A 20401-nucleotide genomic window follows, 5' to 3' on the forward strand; every position below is an offset into this window, starting at 1 on the left:
CACCTTTGTTTCTATTCTTCTAAAACCCTTCTTAGTAGGTTTTCAATCCTTCCTGTCCACCTTAGGCCACAGAAGTGAGCACAGCTGAATCTTTCTTTTATAACTGGGCATGCTCTTGTCTCTGCTAACTTGATCTTATGTAGGTACAAAGATGCAGAAGTTATACAAAATTGAGCTGACTGGAAATGACCCCTGAGCATTTAAAAAAAATGTTAAAAAAGACAAGAAGTCAACCATAGAGAAACAAAAATCTCTCATATTTAGCCTGTGTGTTTGTGGGGCTGCTGAGTAAGAGGGGGTTGCTGGTTAAGGGAGTATCCTAATTAATTGATATTCTGCTGCTCTAGTAATACTAAAAATGGACTCATTTGTTCATTTGTCCAACAAGTATATACAGAATTTCCAGAATTCTCCCAGGTGTTTGAGATATACCAGTGGACAGACCAAACAAACAAACAAACAAACAAAAACCAAAAAAACAAAACCAAAAAACTCCTACCCTCACGGAGCTGACATTCTAGCAGGGGAAGAATGGAGTATGGTGAGGGGAATCAGAGTTTAGAGGAACAGGAGGTACAGTTTTGAACGGGGCGGTCAGGGTAGGCCTTATTGAAAAGATGACATTAGGGTAAAGAAATGATGGAGATGAGACAGCATGGCAGGTAGCCATGGGGGCAGGACATGTAAGGCAGAGGGGACAGCAAAAGCAAAGGGCTAGGGGGGAGAGATACCAGGCCAGAGAGGTCAAAGGAGAGGGAGGGCGGGGGGGGGGGGTCAGGGTGGTAGGGACCGGGTGTGTGTGTAGGGGTGAGAGCGAGAGAAAGAGAAAACGTATGTATTAGAGGATAGTGTGATTGTTTTTCCTCCCTTGACCTTGATTCCCCGTCAAGAATAGAAAAAGCCATTAGGCTGAAACACCACGGTAGTTTGGCCACAGATCAAAATAAAAATGCAATTATTAGAGTAGAGACAGTTTTGGATTTCACTTTTGGATTGCTGATCCGATTTTCAGGTGCTTTGACAATGTGGGACTATGAGATGAGACAATGTGGTTGCCTCTACCTTATGGTTGGGATAACAGAGCAAACTTATTAGTCGAAGCCAGACAGAAAATAACCCTTCTCATTCCTGGCAGCCAGACCAGTTTCCGGGAATCCTGATAAATCACATGAGCTTTTGCTTTTAAAGCTTACACGCAACTACATTAAGTTAAACTTCTTTCGCTCATTTAAAAAAAAACACAAACAGACCTAGGTTTAAACATAAATGAAGTGTGCCTGTCTGCGAAGTGAATAATTACCATGTACATGCGCAAAATCGTCAGATTCATCTGGATAGCCTAATTATACTTAAGACACAGATTTTTCAGAAAGGCGCTCTTCCTTGCTAAATGACTGTCAATATGAAAATACATGGCATTAGTTATTTCAGCTAAAGAATGTCAAGAACTGAATAATCAAGCATTAGGTTACAAAGTTTAAAAGTTAATACAGCCGCACAGAGTATTTGTATTAGTGCTTTAAGTAGCTAAATTAAATTGAAATGTGTCTCTTAAGCAGTCATTGAACAAGCAAGATGAGAAATAAATTGAGCTTCACTTAGGCCTTTATGGCATCTAACAACTGTCTGCCAACACACGGATCCTTTTCACTGTCGATTCAACACACATTTTGCAGACCTTGGGCCTGCAATTATTTCATTTCCTTTCTTGGAAATGTAATTTCCACTTACTTTTGGAGAATAAAAGACAGACAAAAGGAGGAAGGAGTTGCAGTATTTTCTGATTGAGATTATCTGTATAAAATGGTAAAGGGAAAAAAAAAATCTATACGCGCACGCTGAAGCACATCTCAGCAACTAACCTGTCTCGGCCAAATTGCTTTTGTGTCTGGATATTGGTTCAAATGCAGCCAGACTGTTGATGTCAAATTAGGTGTTGAACAAATTTAATAGGAAAGATGAAGAATGAATATAGATCATCCTTTTGTTGGAAGAGTTCAAATGACCCGAGTCAAAAGAAAGGAAACACATGACCGCAGGAGAAAGTGTGCTTTTAATTAAACACAATGAAATGAGATAAAACTGTAAATCGGCAAAGAAGTCCATTCATTCCAAAAAAGGGGGGGAGAAAAGTTAATCGTGCCCGGCGAGAGCAACACAAGAGTGGAAGAAAATACCAGTTGGCAAAAATAGACCTAAATTGAATTTCCACTTCGTTTGTCCAGGCTTCGCCTTTTACACCAGGACAGGTACAGCTACAGAAAAGGGTTCTTTCTCTCCTGATGGGACAGGAAATCCGAGGTTTCAATTAACCACGATTACAATATTCGGCTGACCTGATCTGTCTCCCCTCTTCCTTTTCTTCAAGTGGCAAACCAGCTGACCGTCTGGCAAGAGAACCACAGCAAAACTAGAGGAATTCCGAGAAGAGCTTGCCTTTGCTGTGAGACACACCGCCCCTCCACCGGATCCGTCCGCGGCACACTGAACGGCAAGATTTACTCTTTGGCCGCTTTCAGAGCAAGTCTGCAGAGATCACTCTTTACACAGGATCTCTTCACTCTCGAGAGGGAACCATATTTAAGGCACACCGTTGACTGAGGACCAGAAAATAAGGTTCTAAAAATGTCCCCTTCAAAGTACACGTGAAGAGGATATCTACCACCTCCTGGAAGATCTAGCATCTTCCTCGACGGCTCAGAAATCATTAAGAGGGATGATCCAAGCACTTCATCCTGGAAGAATGATTAAGCTCCTTGTGACACCGAGTAATTCGTCAACTCTCTGTGCAGAAGAAGAACCGGGTTGCCAAACCAGTTGAGGGGAAGGGATTCTCTCGACACGTATCTGCTCTGGATCAGAATAAGACCTCTGAGCTAGGAGCCTAGAATCACAAGTTGGCTCATCAAACGGAGGAAGGAGAGTGGTTACTGGCTAACTCAACCCAAATCTCTCTGAAGGGGAATAAAGCAAAGTAACACACAGTTAAGTCATCACAGATTCTTCTACACACTTACTTAGTAAAGAGCATCATTACTTACTGAAATGTGACCTTGGAACTTGTACATCCTTCCAATTTACACGAGCCTTCACCTGGCTCAGGTGTTGGGGGGGACGGACTGTTGAATTCTGCCTCCAGAGTTTTCTTGTTCAAGGCTGTTTTTGTTACACTGGATACAGAACCCAACACTGGCATGGATTTGGACTCTGAGGTGGCTAATATCCCGGTTGGACCTTAAAACCAAACACATACCTCAAGTTTAATAATTCTGTGCAATGCTTGTTAATATGGTACTGAAAAACAGATTAGCCGAAAATCCCTCAGGAAGCGAGAGGCCAAGTTTTGTTTAAAATTTCGAGGGCATGCAGCAAAACGTTCCTATTAGGAGTTTGCTCTGCTTTCGTGGTACTACTGCTTTTCAGGGCACCAGGACCACGCTGAGAAATTATGTCCAGGCCTTTAAGAAAGCACAAAACCCCAGGCCAGGGTTCCCTCACTGACCAGAGTCCTTATTAATACCGGAATTGTGAAAACTCTTTTCTTCTCAGAGCATGGCTTTCTGACAGCCCTACTTGAACCATTTGGCCTCTCAAGAGTTAATTCTTCCCCAAACTCAGCTCTGCGTTTCAAACAGCAAATGGAACAATGTCAAAGGCTCTTTTTAAAAGGCTCATGGAGGCTTCTTAAGCATTAAACGGCTTTTATGAACATTTTTCATTTTAATGTGATTGAGAAGTAAGTGGATTTATTTCCTGTTAAAATACAGACACAGGATTCTAAAAATTAGGTGGCAAAGACGTTGGCTGTTTACCTCTCGGATTCTTCTGCTCTTTGGGACAGGATTAAATGACTACAACAGTGCTTGCTCCTGAAATTACTGGCGTACCAATCCAAAACTCCCGGGCACCGGAGCAAAGTTCTCTCATTATCTGTTTTCTACTCTCAGTTAGAAAGATACTATCCTAGCCAGCTTTTTTCAAAGCAAGATTCTAATATGTCTTTCTTGAAACCTCAAAAGAAATCTTTGTTAAGACAAGAAGATTTATGTAATAAGTCACAAATGTACAGATAAAATTAGAACTTCTAAAAATTAAGCTAGAGGACAACCTGCAAGGTGTCACTGAAAAGAGGGCAAAACTTGGGAGGGGTCTCATCTTCCCGAAGCCACGTCAGATCGTCTCCTAAAAGGGTGAGTGCTAGCAGGGACCATCCAAAACGCTAGCTGGTTTCTGGTCATTAATATTAGGCTCCGGAATTTTATTCTCACATTTACATACGAATTGAGTCTCAGGTATTCCAACAGTATAACCTATCAACTCCAAAAATGAAGTTCTGATTTGAAAAAACCCCCTAAAGAGTGGCTGCGAGACTGTTCCGCCATCCCGTTGCTGTACCTCTGATGGCCTCGCTCCTTGTGGGAGACACAGACCCCCTCTGGTCTCAGGGAAAGCCTCCGTTCCCAAAGCACTGGGTGTCTGTCTTCCTCATTTATTTCCACTATACCATCTGGGCAGACAAGCTTGTGACGTTACTGAATATCCTGATTCAAGCTGTGACAAGCCTCCGGGTGCATGGGGATGTGCAAGTGAAGACAGAAGAGTGGCAAGATCAAGAAAGAGCCCCAAAATAAAAATACGAAAGTGAATTTGAGATTGGCTTCTGAGCCACTCTGTTCTGCCCTTGGGTAGTTGCTGACTACAACGCTAGACAGCTTTAAACGATCCGTCCTCATAGGAAAGCAAGATCTGCTTCTGAATACCCCGATGCCTGCTGCTGCTTCTGCAAGTGAAGCCAGCTACAAACGATGGAGCGTGGGTGAGCTGGGCCACAGCTCCTGTTCTTTCTTACATATGGAAAAGAAATAAAGAAAAATACCTAATGTTTAACATTATTATTACGGCATCCTGTTTAAGCTGCCCAATGTTTTCCAAGAGGCACTCGCTGCCCTTTGAAATGTCAGCTTGGCAGGCCACGAGTCTTGAAAGTATCAGTTCGGTCTGATAAAAGAAACTCTAAAGAAAAAGGTGCGTCACTGGTCCCTGAGGGAGAGACCAACTATCCTGGGATCCGAGGTCTGCAAAGCTCTGGCCGCCCCTGCCGCTCCCATGCTTCCTCTCTCCACTCTGGGACCTCACATTAGCTTTCCCGTAAGCCTTTGTGTACAGAAGGAAAGCTTCTCAAAAGATTCACACGTACCTGAAGCCATAAACCTATCAAATTCATCTCTGTAATGTGCTCCCACCGTGCAGCACGCAGCAAGCAGCTGTGCTAAGTTTAGCTTCTCGTTCCCTCTCTACAATCCCCTCCTGGATTTTCACTTTGTCATTCCACGACCCTTATACAGAGATGTATTTGGTAAATACCTCTTCCAATTTGATGCTAGAAAAACATCAGCACCATTTAAAAAAGAAAAAGGATGAGTTCTTTTCTAGATGATAGAGTTTGGAGGTTTGTTTCCTCTTCCCACTGGCGCTTTTGTTTTTGCTTTGGCTACTAGGGAGCTCAAAAGAAAATTTCTGCTCATTTACAAGTCTCTCTCCTCAATAGGATTCCTCTCCACTCTGCCAATTACAGAGTTCTTGTTTTTCTATCCAAATACTGATGATTCCATTGACTATATGCCTTATTACAACATTCCTCAAGTGATACATTGAATATTTATATATTTGTGGAATAAAATAAGTAAAATGAAAGATTCTCACATGCCTATACAATGTGTTCCTACCTTTCTTTGTCCAGTCTTTGAAATATTCAAATTCCCATAGTGACTAAAATGAAAATGTTTGTCTCTCTCATTGAAAACTAACTTTGAAATAGTGCTGCACATTTGACTAAGTTCGTGAGTGAAGTAGGAATGCTTCCATGGGGACAAAATACAAAATGTAAATGACTGAAAACAAAAATTGGATCCACAAAGTCCTAAAAAATCATGATGGCTATTTGGAATACTTCAAGGATGAAATGTCAGAAGAAGTGATTGTCACAAAATGAATAACGATTCATGGTGGAGGCTGGTAAATGCTTATAAAGCAATTCTAAGAAAAAAAAAATCTCCTACAGCATCCTTTAATTTCCCTGAGAGGGGGTTGTTCGGGGGGCGGGGGGAGGGGGGGAGCGGGGAGAGAATTCTTGCAGGATATTAACAGCAGAATTTCCAGACCAAACTAAAAACTGAATGGCTGAATTTTTTTTTTAAGAGGAAAACAGATCTAATCTTTTTATAAGAAAGGTTTGGCTGGTATTTTATGCTGCTTCCAGTTCAAGGAACAAATTTACTAAATTGTTTGAGTAAAATCCCTACGTGGAAACTAGACCTTGATTATCAAAAACCCCAATCCTTCCTGTTCTAGCAACTTAAACTTGGTGAACATGACTCAGTGCAGATTTAAACTGTCACAATGGACCAAACAGAGTTGACTGAATGGAGTCTAAAAGGTTCAGCCCATTAGCCACGGTGGCTGGTTAATGCTACTTTGGGGTAGTTTTTCAAAGCCAGCCTCCTGGCCACAAGGGAAAAACCTCATACAGGTTTCTGCTAATTCCCGTGACCAAGCTGATGGAAAAAACCGGAAGACACACACAGTTAGCCTTGAGGTCTCACACGTGCGTACCGTGACGCAAACGCAGCCTGTGAGCTCCAGGCTCGCTCAGATGGTCGTTTCTAGTTGGTGACAGAGCCGAAATGCGTCGTCCACCCGCTTCGCAGGCAGAGACCGCAAACAGAACGGATCTGAAGGCTAAAAATGATGCTTGTGCATTTGTAACTGATGCGTCGTGACTACCCTTATTACTGACTCTCCTGCGCTGTCTCTGGGCCACGCGAGCTACTCGGCACTCCTCGTGTACTGACTGACGAACTTGATGCTTAGAGTAACACTATGGGGTGGCGCTTTTCTTCCCCTCATTCCACAGATGAGGAAACCGAGGCACAGAGAAGTTGAGCAATTTACCGGCCAGCCGCTCGCCAACAGCAGAGCGAGGACCCCTTCCCGCTACGCTGTTGCCAAAGCCCATCCTGAATATCTTCGTACCGGGGTATCTTGCGTGAAGCAAGCCCGATCTCTAAAACCCTGATTACCTACAAACAGACAATGTACACACACACCAAAAAGCGAAAACACACCAGTTCTTATGGGATATCCGTAAGCACCTTTGCCCATCTGATACTTCTCACTCACATTAAAAACAATGTAATAATTATAAAAAGAGCACTTCGTGTTACAAAGAGGCTTAAAGGAGAATGTTTCCGAGAGGGAGGGTAGAGCTGCGGAGAATTCAAACCAGCTTACTACTGCTATCTGCTTCTGCTGTCACCTTTCTGCGACGCAAAATCCTCTCTAACTCAGTCTCACTGTTTTCAGTGGCAAGGGATTTTAAGCTTCTTGAACTAGTGGATTTGTTAAGTGTCCCCTAAAGTGAAAAAACAAAAACAAAAACAAAAACAAAAAGGTTAATGGCTTCATAACAATATACAGAAGAATACAAAAATCAAACCAGCAAAACATTACCAGAAATTGAACGGAATTAGGAAACGGAATGAATTTGTTGTATTCACGTATATTCTTTTTCTCGTGTGTGTATCTTCAACGACACACAGTGTTGGATCGTTTAAGAAGATGCTACTGAGGATGTAAGATGTCAGCTTTCACATCGAAAGAACAGGACGAGATGGGCTAACTAGGAAACTCGGCGGGGGGAGGTGCCCGCACATCGATGAGTAAGAGGCGGGTGTGTGTTGATCCATCGTGTGGAGAGAAGCACATATTGAACTCACCTGAGAAGGTTTTCTTGATACAGCAGCCACGAGCTGCTGAACCCGAATCCTTGCGGCCCTGAAAAAGTGTGGCTGAGTCTTCAGAATGGCCCTGGCTCCACAAGTGGTGGCAATGGTGTCGTGGCCGCCAGAGGAGGCACGTGGTGCTCTCCCGTGGCCTAGAGCCAAAGAAGCACTGCCCTGAGACACCTTGACTTCATTGTGAAAGAGGAGAGGTTACAATGACACAGGGAAGCAAGGAAGGGCCCGGCATCGCCATCCCACATTCCTAACAGAGGAGGCAGCGGAGATGTCACTCAGGGCCCAGAAGACGCCGAAGGAGACAAGAGATGCCGCGAAGCTGTGTGCCTGCTGAAATTGGTTCTGACTTCCAAGGCAGCAGAGAAAGACCCAGGAGGTGGTTCCCTGCCCCGGCTCCTCTGGGAGCCACGCTCCTGGGAAGCGTGCTACGGAGGGAGGACTATGGCTTTCTATGTCCCGTTCCCAGTCACGTGTTTGCACAGAGCACTGGGTGACATAATTCACACCTCGTGTGTAAGGATTCAGCACCGCACCCTTACCGGGGCCTGTTTCCTTTCATAAGAAATGCCCTTCCTTAGCTGGGCCACGTGCTTGGCGGGAAAAAAAAGCCAGGAGGATCCACAATCTTTGCATCGGAACAGATCAGAACCTCAGGTCTGGCATGGCTCGCCAGGGCCGGTGGCAGCTTTTGCCCACCAAGGCCACCAACGGGGCTGGCCTTTGTCACCTCAGCCTTCATTCTGCTCCTGCCCCCTTCCAACTTCCTGAAGGATTCTAAGAATTCTACTGGCTAAAAACGGTTAACTCATGTTTCTTCTTTGGCCTATAAAACAAAAAAAGTAGCTTGTAAAATTAGGTAGGTACAAATCTCACATGATATATAGGTTATTATGTTTTGTTTAGAAAGGTTTCTCCCCTAACTGGGTAAAGCCATTGAAAAGCAGCCTGATGGGGCTGGGGGGGGGAGTGACTTACAAGATGAGGAGATGTTACTCTTTCGCTATCAGCTGCCCAGCTAAGAGTAATGTGTAAAATACACATGTAAAATAAGGCTTATATTGTAATCAAGCATATGATACCTCCCCCCTCCCCAAGAAGTATCTCTTTCTGCTTTTCCTTTATTGCAAAAATTCACCTATAAATATACTCAAAGGAAAATCATGTTACATGGAACCCTGTAATAGCTTATTTTATAATTTAAAAAATTAGATGATGTAGTTTGTTTATTTCACAGTTAACAATGCAGAACCGCACCTACTCATGGAAGAGTTAAATAGTACAATAGGATCAATACCGACAAGGTAAAGAAAATAGAACAAAAGGCAACTAAGATAAATTTGAAAAAAAAACATATTAGAAAAACTATTCCCAAATCGTGCATTTACAAGTTTTAAAAACTTACCAGCTGTACATTTGTAAATAGATTATTTGAAAAATATAGGGCCATTAGTACTAAAATAACTCATGAAACTGTTACATCGTTTGAATGTCAAGAACAGTCTTTAATTTTCCCAGAGGCTGGAGTTAATTCAAGAAAAAGATATGTGTCGGGGCGCCTGGGTGGCTCAGTTGGTTAAGCCTCCGACTTCAGCCCAGGTCATGATCTCACAGTCCGTGAGTTCGAGCCCCACATCAGGCTCTGTGCTGACAGCTTGGAGCCTAGAGCCTGCTTCAGATTCTGTGTCTCCCTCTCTCTCTGCCCCTCCCCTGCTCATGCTGGCTCTGTCTCAAAAATAAATAAAAACATTAAAAAAATTTAAAAAGAAAAAGAAAAAGATATGTGACTGTGTACATATATGCACACATACACCTTGCAAGGATATCTTTTAAGGAAGAATTTCTCTCTCACAATATTCTCTCTTTTTTATTTGGATAACAGCATTAATCCCCCAAATTCTGTGGTGAGCTACCCTCTCATCACACCTGATACTGAAAGGTTCTGTTTTCCAAGTTCTAATCTTTGAATCTCAAAACTTTTTTCTCCATCCACTGACTGATGTGACTGACTCAGCTAGTATGGGAGTGAATTTGAAAAATGCAGACACTTGGGGAGGAAAGAAAGATGTCTACATGATTCTCAACTGGAATGACCAAGGAGCTCAGCTAATAAAGTACCAAGACTGTCTAAATTATCTATTTATGTTATTATCATAAAGTCTGAGAATCAGAAATTAACTTAGATACCATATGGTACACAGAATTCCTCCCACTTTACAGAAAAGAGAATTCAAACTCAGTGAGCCTTGGGGTTTGGGCCAGGCCCCACAGTAAGTCAGTGATAGGGCTGGACTTGAACGCAGGTCTTCTGATTCCGAAGCCAGCCTTCAATCCTAGTCCCCATGTTGGTTAAACGTTCATGACACTGACTTATCTAAGTGTTGGTTGGCAAAATCAACTATCCAATAATTCCTGGGTACTCTGAAAAACTGAAAAGTGCCTGGGAAAAACCTGAAAGAGAATTTCTTAGAAGTTGTTCTTGTTTAGGGGCACCTGGGTGGCTCAGCTGGTTGAGTGTCCGACTCTTGATTTTGGCTCAGGTCATGATCTCACAGTTTGTGAGTTCAAGCCCCACGTCGGGCTCTGAGCTGGCAGTGCGGAGCTTGCTTGGGATTCTCTGTCTCCCTCTCTTTCTGCCCCTCCCCTGCTTGCTTTCTCTCTCTCAAAAATCAATAAACATTAAAAAAGTTGTTTTTGTTCGATTTAGAGACAACTGAACTTGAAAGAGACTTTTAGATCAATCTGTATGGATTTATTCTTCAGACATCGCTGTGTCCACCGAGAGTGACGTTCACATGACCGGGGTGACTTGACAGGTTTCCAAAACCTCCACATAACCTTGTGTGACTGGGAGAAGTAAACCATAGATTTTTCTTTTTAATCTACAACTTTTAAAAGTTCAGTGTCAACGGGCTTGGAGAAGTAAGTTCAGTCCACACTGAGACTGTAGCAATTGACTTGGGAAGTGTCCACCTCCAAACAGAGTGAGATTTTCCAAATCCCAAACCAGACATGTGTTTCCTACTCATGTGCTTTCAGCAAAAGGCCAAATCTCTTAAGGACATTTAAGGACATCTCTTATGATGTCCCTCCAACTCAGGTCACATCTGATTTCAGCAAAAACACCAGTTTATTCCTGGTTTCTGTTCTACAGAACTGAACATGGCGTTCCTTGGTTTCTTGGTCTCTCGTAACAGGTACTGGCTCTCACCGCGGTGCCAGTGGGCACGCTTTCCATGCTCTTTCCACGTTTGCTTCTCACGTGCTACAACCGTGAGGCAGGGTCATATGCGCTGCTGGGTCTGTGCTGCTGGGTACTAACTCTGATAAGCCCAATAGCCTACACACCAGCAAGAAGCACCAATAAAGCCCTACCTGAAGGGGGCTTGCTTTCTCTCTCTCTTACAAGAAGTTGTAAGCTTTCTCGGCCCCAAGTGACAAGGGGTTATAAATCCTCCGTCAAAGGGAACCTCCATGGGGGTAACTGGAGAGTTGCCATTTGGCAAAGAAGAGTAGGGGAGAAAAGTGAGTTCCACTTTTTAAAAACAATTAATGCAAAGAAAGAGCATTGCCAGGGGGCGCCTGGGTGGCTCAGTCAGTTAAGCATCCCCAGACTTCAGCTCGGGTCGTGATCTCACGGTCTGTGAGTTTGAGCCCGCATTGGGCTCTGTGCTGATGGCTCAGAGCCTAGAGCCTGCTTCAGATTCTGTGTCTCCCTCTCTCTCTCTCTCTCTATGCCCCTCCCCACTCATACTCTGTCTCTCTCTCTCTCAAAAATAAACATTAAAAAAAACAAAAAAAGAAAGAAAGAACACTGCCAGAATTAACAGCTATTAGTGGCACATTAATGCCAGATCCAGTAGAGAAATCTAATGATCCATCCAGAGCATGAAGGATGGGGGTAATTTGCAGAAAAGAAAGAGGTTTTTGACAATTTTTATAATTTGTAAATTATTTCCCAAAAACCTATCCTGCAAATTTCTCTCCTTGAAGTGGCACCAAATTATAGTGAATATGACTGTATAGTGAACATGATCTTTGAGAGCAACGCTATAATTTAGTAAACTTGCTACTATCTAGCATTATCAGGAGTGGGATATCTTAGCTCATCAAATATCATCTGTATCTTAGACAGATGTCTGATGTTTTCAGATAAACCTGATTTTTAAATAGTCAACCTCAGTGTAGTTTACTCTTTCACTGATGATCAGAACTCTATTCTAGGGCATCTTCATGAACAGGAATTAGCATTCTAATGCAGAGACAACAAAAGGGCCTAGCGTAGGGAGTTCTCGCTGGATAACAAGATTTTCTCAATAAAGAATCCGTTGGATAATAACCACGCTACTTTTTCAATGGGTTTAACACTTCACTCCGTAGGTGGAACACCACTGTGAGGGAGGCTATACCTCTCTTCAGTACTAACGCCACTCACCTAAAAGTAAAGCAGACTAATTAAGCCATTCTCAGTTAAGTCTGCTGTTTCATGCTTGATGAAAATAATTCTGTTTACCACAATTATGTGGATGTCTCCATGCAATGCGTAATTAGCACAGTAACAACACACACGGGAATATTAGTTCTGTATCCCCGCCCCCACGTTTGTTGACTCACTGTGCATAATAACCGGGATTGAGACTGTAACAGGATCTGAGAATAGAGCCCTTAGTATCTGACAACATTTTCGGAGTGAGGCGTTCCTCTCTGACAGCAAGTGCCCGACAGGGCAGCGCTCTTGTGTTCTGCTGGCGCGAGCTCATATGCTTTGGAAAGAAGAAAACTGGCTGGAGACGGGCATTAGGCCTGTTCTCCAATGGACGGGAGTTGCTTGTAGAAAATGAAGTTGGTAGCATAAAGAAAGGGACTTTTATTCTATTCTCCAATTTATCACCAGATAATTTTTTAAACTGTGAGGAAAAGCAGACTGCGACCCTGATCGTAGCATATGTGGATATTTGGGTAGGAGCTCAGATTTACATTTTGGCACCAAAGGTTCCACATTCAGGCCCTCAAATCAAGCACTATCCATGCAAGAGTCTCTACTGTGTTTCCATTATGACCCGGCATGCCCTGGTCCTTAGATCTGGTCACTTCATCTTGAAGCTGTCAAGCAAGGACTGGAGGGCAAGAACAGGAAATAATGATTCCGGTGCAAGTGCAACCATTCTTCTAGAACAGAAACAGCAGAGTAGTGACACATAACAAACATTAACATGCCCGAGGGAGGCGTCCACAGAGCAATCAAGCGAGCTATCAAAAAGAACTGAGGGTTATGGCAAATGAAAATGAAACGCATCACAACCAATTATTCAGAGAAATAGATTACAAAAATATTCTCCTTTCATTGTCCCATGAACTAAAAATAATAAAACCAAAGGTCTATTCTTACCAGTATTCCTTTTAGCTCATTCACTGCACTCTCAGAGCCTTTTGAAGATTCTGGCTACAATTTTAAAAAGAAAGCACAATTAATAATTCAGTTTTAAAAGTCTAAACCGAGATTTTTACGGGGCAAAGTGTTGGCAACTTATATGGACTACTGGGGTTTTTTTTGTTGTTTTTTTTTAAAGTGAGGTCTATGTCTTACGGTTAGGAAAAAAGATTAGACATGTTAGTGTTCCCAAGTGGCAGTTAAACAGACAATTAGGAGAAACAGTCAAGGCATAAGGACTCGAGCTAGCATCTTCTAAATGCCATTTTGTTACTTCCTGTCGTCACCACACAGAGAAAAGATTTCGATTCCAAAGATTCAATTTCAAAGTATTCAGAACTTTTTACACGGAACTGTTCTCCACTCGCGTCGCCGGGCCTCTAACAGCGAGCGACGACCAGGAAGGCAGCAGCACAGAGCAGGAAGCAAGCGACAGGGCAGAAACCTCTCTCAGCTCCGACAGCTCCAGGCAGAGGCCGCGGGGCCTGCTGCGGGGATCTCAGGACGGAGCCAGGGGCAGGGGTCGGCCAAGAACCGGGCTTCAGGGGAGAACGTTAGCATCACCGGCTACCGAAGCGGTTAGAAAGCTCAGAGGGCTTCTCTTCTGGCCACACCGTGAACACAGCGATTTGAAATGCAGTTCTGGGTAATGTCTGCCCGCCCCTCACTCCCTCACAGTCTCCGTGGATCCCTCCACTAATTCACCGGAGGGAAAATCTAGCATGAGGTTTTCAAAGAAAGACCCGTGATCTCCTCCCCTGTCCCACTTCCTTCCACAGGGGACGGAGATGAAGAGAAAGCCTGCGGGGGACTCCCTGGCCTGTGGTTCCTGGAAAAGAGGCAAAGCTAATTTCTCTCGCATCAAGAAATGGGAAGTGATTAACAGCGACCTATAACCCTTTCCTCTCAAAAGTTATTGAAAGAATAAGATCCTGTTCCAATTTTTTAAAAGTGGACAGTGAGAGGGAAAGAGGGAGTGGGGAGGGAGAGGTAGAAAGGGGAGGATGGGGGGGGGGGGAAGGGAGGGAGAGAGAGGTTTGCTGCTCATGTACGGATTAGACCAAGACATTCAACTTTCGCAGCCTGCGCTTTCTGGGAAATACGCATGCCACCAGCGCCAGTCCTAAGTGCCAGTCAAAAGCTCTAAGACACTAATTATAACCACAACGGTATCAACAACAAATGTCAAGGAATTTAGAAAAGATGCAGTTAAATTAGTATTCTTAAGGCAGGCTTGACTTCTGCAGGTAAACTGTTCGGGCGATGACGGCTGAACAAGCGCCCGGGGCTACGTGCCACTCGGGCGCCCTGGGCGAAGGCAGGAGCCTGGGCGAGCCTGGCCGGCAAGCACTCTCATAGCTCGTGACCTTGCAGGAAAGCACCGAGGCCCTGGGGGTGGGGGTGGGGGTGGGGGTGTCTGGAGGCGCATGCAGTGGCTTGTTTCCAGGGTTACTGACCAGGTCATTCAGCACTACATCTACGTGATTTAAGGATTACCGGCGGAAAACCCAGTCGTCCACTGATCTTGAGCAGTTGTTCTCCAGTTTGAACTGACATTAACTAATGTGTAACTGTTGGAAGAGGCAGGGCAGGAAAGAAGAAGGACAAAGTGATACTCTGAGAACGAAGGGACATCCGCAACAGCGACGGCTTGGGATTTAACACGTTCTCGACGTTTTTCTCTCTAAACTAATTTTGTTTCTTTAGGATGCCGTGTTTTCCTCTAGTCCGTTTGGTTTAGCTTATTCTTTTCAAAATAGTTGTGACTTGAAAGTCTCAAATATGACTTCGTTTCAAAGATTCCCCTTAGAGCCCCCACTCTCAAGTGGTTCCACGCTTCGGTCCGTGTGAGCCCGACAACAGTCCCGTGGGTCGGAGAGGGCCGGGGCTCCGCCCGTTCCGGGGAGAGTTGGGCCTGGGAAGCAAGGGAGAGGGCCAGGCCCCACCTCCAGCAACAGGACGCTCCACACACCAGACACCAGCGCTCAACACTCGTGCCAGACTGTCTACACCCTACCCCTTACCTGGAGAACGGCTCCCAGAGCACAGCACAGACCGGCACTCCACGCGGCTGGCCAAAGCTTCCATTTCACTGGACGGGAATCTACTCTCCCGGTGGGGTATTTTGCCCTCTTTCCATCCCCCTTTCTGTGGACAGCCCGGGGCACGACAACCCCCGCCTTGCCCGGCTACCTCGCCTGCCTGTGACCAAGTGGCAACTACTAAGGCCAGCAGAATTTGCACCCAACAGTCGTGCTCCTTGGGGACACTGAAGCAGGTGAACGGGGGCATCCGTGAGAGTCAGAAAGAGCCTTAAAGTTTGGTTTAAAAGAAGAAGAAGAAAGAGGACCAACCTGATGATGCTTTTTTACAGGAAGGAAACGAAAAAACATTTCTCAAGACAAACACCAAAAACTCTGTTCTTGGGTCTGTTTAAATGGGACACACCTACAAAGAGACAGAGGCACTGAACTAGATTCTAGGTGCTTCCATAGACCTTGGCGCTCACTGTGGTCTAGTTTGGAAGACGGCTGGTGATAGATACACACAAAATTTTTTCCTCACACTGTCCTGGAACAGGTTTGTAAAATTAGTAAAAACAATCCTATGAACCTCACCGTTTTTCAGAAGTCGGCTTAGGTCTGTTCTGACATCATCATGTGATGCCACCTGCCCACCCAGCCCTCCTCCACTTCACACTCAAACGGAAGCCTCAGGAAGGCAAGGATTTTTGTCTCCTTTGTTTACTGCTTTATCTCCAGTGCCTGAACAGTACCTGGCACAGAGCAGACACTCAATAAATACTTGTTGAATTACACAAAAGAACCAGGAATTAAAGAAAAGAAAGGGTGTAATAATTATTTGTTTGGCATAACCGTTCAGATCAAGCAGAGGAGGGCACCCTGCTTAAGTAATCTCTACAACCAGTGTGGAGCTCGAACTCACAACCCTGAGATCAACAGTCACTTGCTCTACCGACTGAGCCAGCCAGATGCCCCCACTTTCTGTCTACAGGGATTTAGGTCAACGGTGGCTCAGAGTTCTCCTGAAATGTGTTTGTAGAAAAGTAAAGGCTTTTACGACACATCAGTCTCATCCCAAGATTTCACAGTCAGTCCTGATGCGGCTTTCATCAAACTAGGAACTTGTACACTTGCGAAAGGAAACATCACGGGAGGGGAAGAATTAGTCATTCCGTACCTTTGCCTTGGGTCTAGCTGTCTGATTCACTGGCCTAAGATGAACTCCCTTTTTAATTCTATCCATCATCTCTTCGACGGCTTGCCTCTTCAGATCCGTGACTTCTTCGGCTATCAAAGAACACACATGTAAATCATCTTATGTTACAGGAAAACAGCTACTTGCTATTTTTGGTGACTTAGGAAACCTGCACGTTGTAATTAACCACAGTGCTTTTTCAGACCAAATCACAAAACATCACGTAACAATTTACAGAGGTTAGCAGCTACCAGGTAGCCACACTTTTTTTTTTAATTAAAAAAAATCCTATAATAAAACATCTGTTTCTTAGAAATACAGTTCTAAAATCTGAGGTCTAATTTGTAGCCTGGAAGTCAATATTGGCTCATCTCTGTTAAATAAGTGAACAGAATTTGGTTCCATTTGTCAGCATAATGATAGACTTGCATTTCTCCAGCTTTGTACCCCAAATAATCATTCATCTTTGCCTCCGTGATGTTTTTAGAACTTATAACATCCTATGTCAAAGGAATCAGCCCAAAGAAGGAATAACTATCAAAAAGCCCATTTGAAAATAAAAGATAAAAGAGATCTGTTAACTTGCCACAGTCAGAAGATGAATAGCAAATAGGTGAAATCTATTTTTAAATTGCCATCTTTTATTTAGGAATCACAACGGAAGGAAACATTCACACAACCCTTTTTCAAGTCTTTTAAAACTGTCAATGTTAAAAGAAAACACACACCCAGAAATGATTGCAATTAAGTAATTAAATTTGATTTTAAAAATTTCAACTGTCTATTGTCTAACCTTTGCACGATTTTGCTACAAAAACAATGAAGCTGCTGAAATACGCATCAATTAGATGAATATAGCTGAGGTGGGCTTAACGCTATTGATTAGAATCATGAAATCTGTCTCTTGCACAACAGCTTGACCAAAGAAGGCACTGAATCACGTTTGGAACATTTATCACCATTAACGCCATTGTAGATCTTGTGTTTACACCCGCCTCATTCACTGCAACCGATATATTTAAGTTTAAAAACCTCATAAAGACCTTCCACTTGGGCTCTCTGGAACACTCCACAGTGTGGGGCATATGGTAGGCACTCAGCAGGTCTCTACCTGCTGAATGACTTATTCAAGTTTTGGCTTTACATGGCTATTAATATTTTTGCTATTTGAGCAGGAATAACCAAATCCCAAAGGACAACTTGTAAATGGAGGCCATCATAACAATGACCCCAAGCCAATGGACAGGAGTGTTGGGCTTTGCACTAATGAGGCCTACGTTATGGCTTCCTTTTCTGCCACATGGCCTTCACGCTAACACAGAGTAGCTACTCCTCGTACGTCGTGCCTAGGGGAGCAACTAGATGAATCCAGAAGGTTCTACCATCCTCACCTCAGCAGCACCTCAGTGACAGGATCACTGCTCTATTCATCAAACAACCTAGGTCTTCTGGTACAGTCCTGACTTCAGATAGGGTCCTGTCATCTCCACAGGCCACTGAAATGCTGGGAATGAAAAGTTCTCAATACCCAAATAGCATTTTTCAGATCCAGATGGCAAGGAAGCACCCTTCACCAGGCAACATGGGAAACATGGCAACAAAGCCAATAAATGAAAGAAGGCAAGACTGTGGGTTGATCAACTGTATGCCTTTAAGTAGCATTTTCTCGGGCAGCTTCTGCTGACGGCTCCCCAATCAACAAGGGGACAGATAAGAATATTACTCGGGATAGAGATTTACTCCTTCACTCATTCATTCACTCACTCACTCGTTCGGTATCTGAATACCCATTATGCACCATGCGGTGCCTTGGCTGACCCTATTCAAAGTCAGGGGAGACACAAACCCAGGTCTGCCATTCGAGCACCTGGTATGGGTATGGAAGTTATTCCTTGGAATTTTTTTTTTTAATCCTAAAAAAAACCATTTGATTTTCAGAAAGCCTGCCATTTGGAGTGAGCCTTAAGAAGAGCTGCATGGCAACAGGAACACTGCCGACAAACAGATTAGCACTCTGTAAGGAATGACTGAAACCCAATTAAATGCACCATACAAAAACTAATTAAGGCAGACAGATGGAGAATTATGGTCAACACCATTCAAATCTGCTGCAGCATCTAACATAACAGGAATTTAAAGTAGTTTCTTATTTTTGCTTGCCAGAATCATAGTGATAATTCAGAGAAGTACCACTATCTGGATTGTGTACAGATTATAAACCGGGCTTTAATTTCTTAGTCTTTTTCAAAGGTAAAGGCTTAATTGGTCTTAAGAAAAAGAAATCACTCTTATCAGATCCCCTACGCGGGCACAATACAAGGGCAACGCTAGGTTAGCTACACAAGCTTTCTCTCTCACCGACCCTGTTTTTGAACTAGCAAAAAGCAATCTATACGAACTTCTCAACTATTAAGCAGTTCTAATAAATCTGCAAGAATCACCTACAGAGAGCTCATGGCATGTTTTGTAATTCTTTCTGCGATCCCGCAGTTGGTAATTGTCTCACAAAAGCATGTAATCAGAAGGACAATAGAAATATGCAGGATGCTGGAGATTAAAGAAAAGGGACCAATGAAGACAACAGGTCTAATGTCACCGAACTGCCACAGGAAAATCAAATCAAATGTTCTTTGAGTTAGTGCTTCGAGGTCAGTCTTGGATCAGAAAGCTACATGTAATTAATTGAGGCTTAAAGTTTAAGACCCACTTGAAAAATAAGTTCGTTCCTCAAAGAAAAGACCCACAGACAAAACCATCACCTTGTTGCTCAATAAAACCTTTTGTTATTACCTACAAGAAAGGAAAATGATTTTTTTTAAATTCCACAGGATTACTTTTCTCTTTCACTAACATTTTCTAAAAGGCATTTAAAAAGAATCTTATGCCACCACGATGGACAAAATTTCTAAACAACGCATCATGGTTGAATGAGTTTGAATGTGACGTAAGGTCATAAAGTTAAGGATATTCCCTTAACTACAGTGATTACAAGAGCCTCCCGAATGAGGACTACTACCCCTCAAAGGGTAGCTGGAACCTTGTCCTTTTTTTTGTTTGTTTTTTTAAGCTAATATTTTGAGTACCTTCTATATGCTCGGTACTACTCTAAACCGTTTACATGTTAGGAGACTCGTTAATTCTCACAAGCACCCTATGAAATAGGAACTACGATTTTCTCCATTCAGCAGGTTAGCAAACTGAGGTAAGACAATACCAACATATTAATGACCTAAATATATGACAAAACAGCAAGCATACCTCTGAAATCTCAGAACTTGTTCAATAAATGCATTCTTATCAAAATTAGAGTTATTAACTTCAAAGTTTGTTATTTCTTATATTTGACCTAAAAACTACTTCTAGAATATTCCACAGACCTTCCCCTACAATCTTTTTTTTAACGTTTATTTATTTTTGAGACAGAGAGAGACAGAGCATGAATAGGGGAGGGTCAGAGAGAGGGAGACACAGAATCTGCAACAGGCTCCAGGCTCTGAGCTGTCAGCACAGAGCCTGACGCGGGGCTCGAACTCACGGACCGCGAGATCATGACCTGAGCCGAAGTCAGCTGCTTAACCGACTGAGCCACCCAGGCGCCCCTACAATCAAGCTTTTTAAGAGCCATTGGTAATAACAGTTTCTTCATTCATCAGCTCTGAGAAGCATATCAAGTGGCTAGTGAAAGCCACCATAAGATGCTAACAAAAGATAATACCGTTAGTAAGACTGGTCTCTACTTATAAATGCAAACTCCAAGGTGTTACAGACGACCCCAATGTCTGATGCTCTGTACTTACTCATCATGCATTTAATCACTGTTGATTTATTCATTTAACAACTAGCTTTCAGTTTGAACTACTAACAAGTCACTATAAATAAATACCTTGCCAGACAGAGAGAAGCTCCAACCACGTATGGCTGCGGTCCATATCACTTAAGGCAGTATAGTTTTAGGGTG

General features: G+C 43.3%; 1 protein-coding gene across 5 annotated transcripts in view; it reads right to left on the minus strand.

Annotated features, from left to right (window-relative positions):
• The window catches only part of SHTN1 (shootin 1), a 100226-nt gene that overhangs the window by 13903 nt on the left and 65922 nt on the right, over positions 1-20401 (minus strand). Inside the window, exons 13-17 of one of the 5 annotated variants that reach the window (XM_042907632.1) lie at positions 16426-16535; positions 13183-13236; positions 7291-7411; positions 3042-3234; positions 2036-2735 (exon numbers count right to left, since the gene is read on the minus strand). In XM_042907632.1, the coding sequence (XP_042763566.1) occupies positions 2708-2735; positions 3042-3234; positions 7291-7411; positions 13183-13236; positions 16426-16535 (506 nt within the window). In that variant the 3' untranslated portion in view covers positions 2036-2707. Of the gene's footprint in view, positions 1-2035; positions 2736-2892; positions 2955-3041; positions 3235-7290; positions 7412-11616; positions 12911-13182; positions 13237-16425; positions 16536-20401 lie in introns of those variants that run through there. The other 4 variants (XM_042907631.1, XM_042907630.1, XM_042907633.1 and 1 more) reach the window with 4 other exon arrangements.

The sequence above is a fragment of the Panthera leo genome, chromosome D2, assembly GCF_018350215.1.
Source record: "Panthera leo isolate Ple1 chromosome D2, P.leo_Ple1_pat1.1, whole genome shotgun sequence".
Lineage (NCBI taxonomy): Eukaryota > Metazoa > Chordata > Mammalia > Carnivora > Felidae > Panthera > Panthera leo.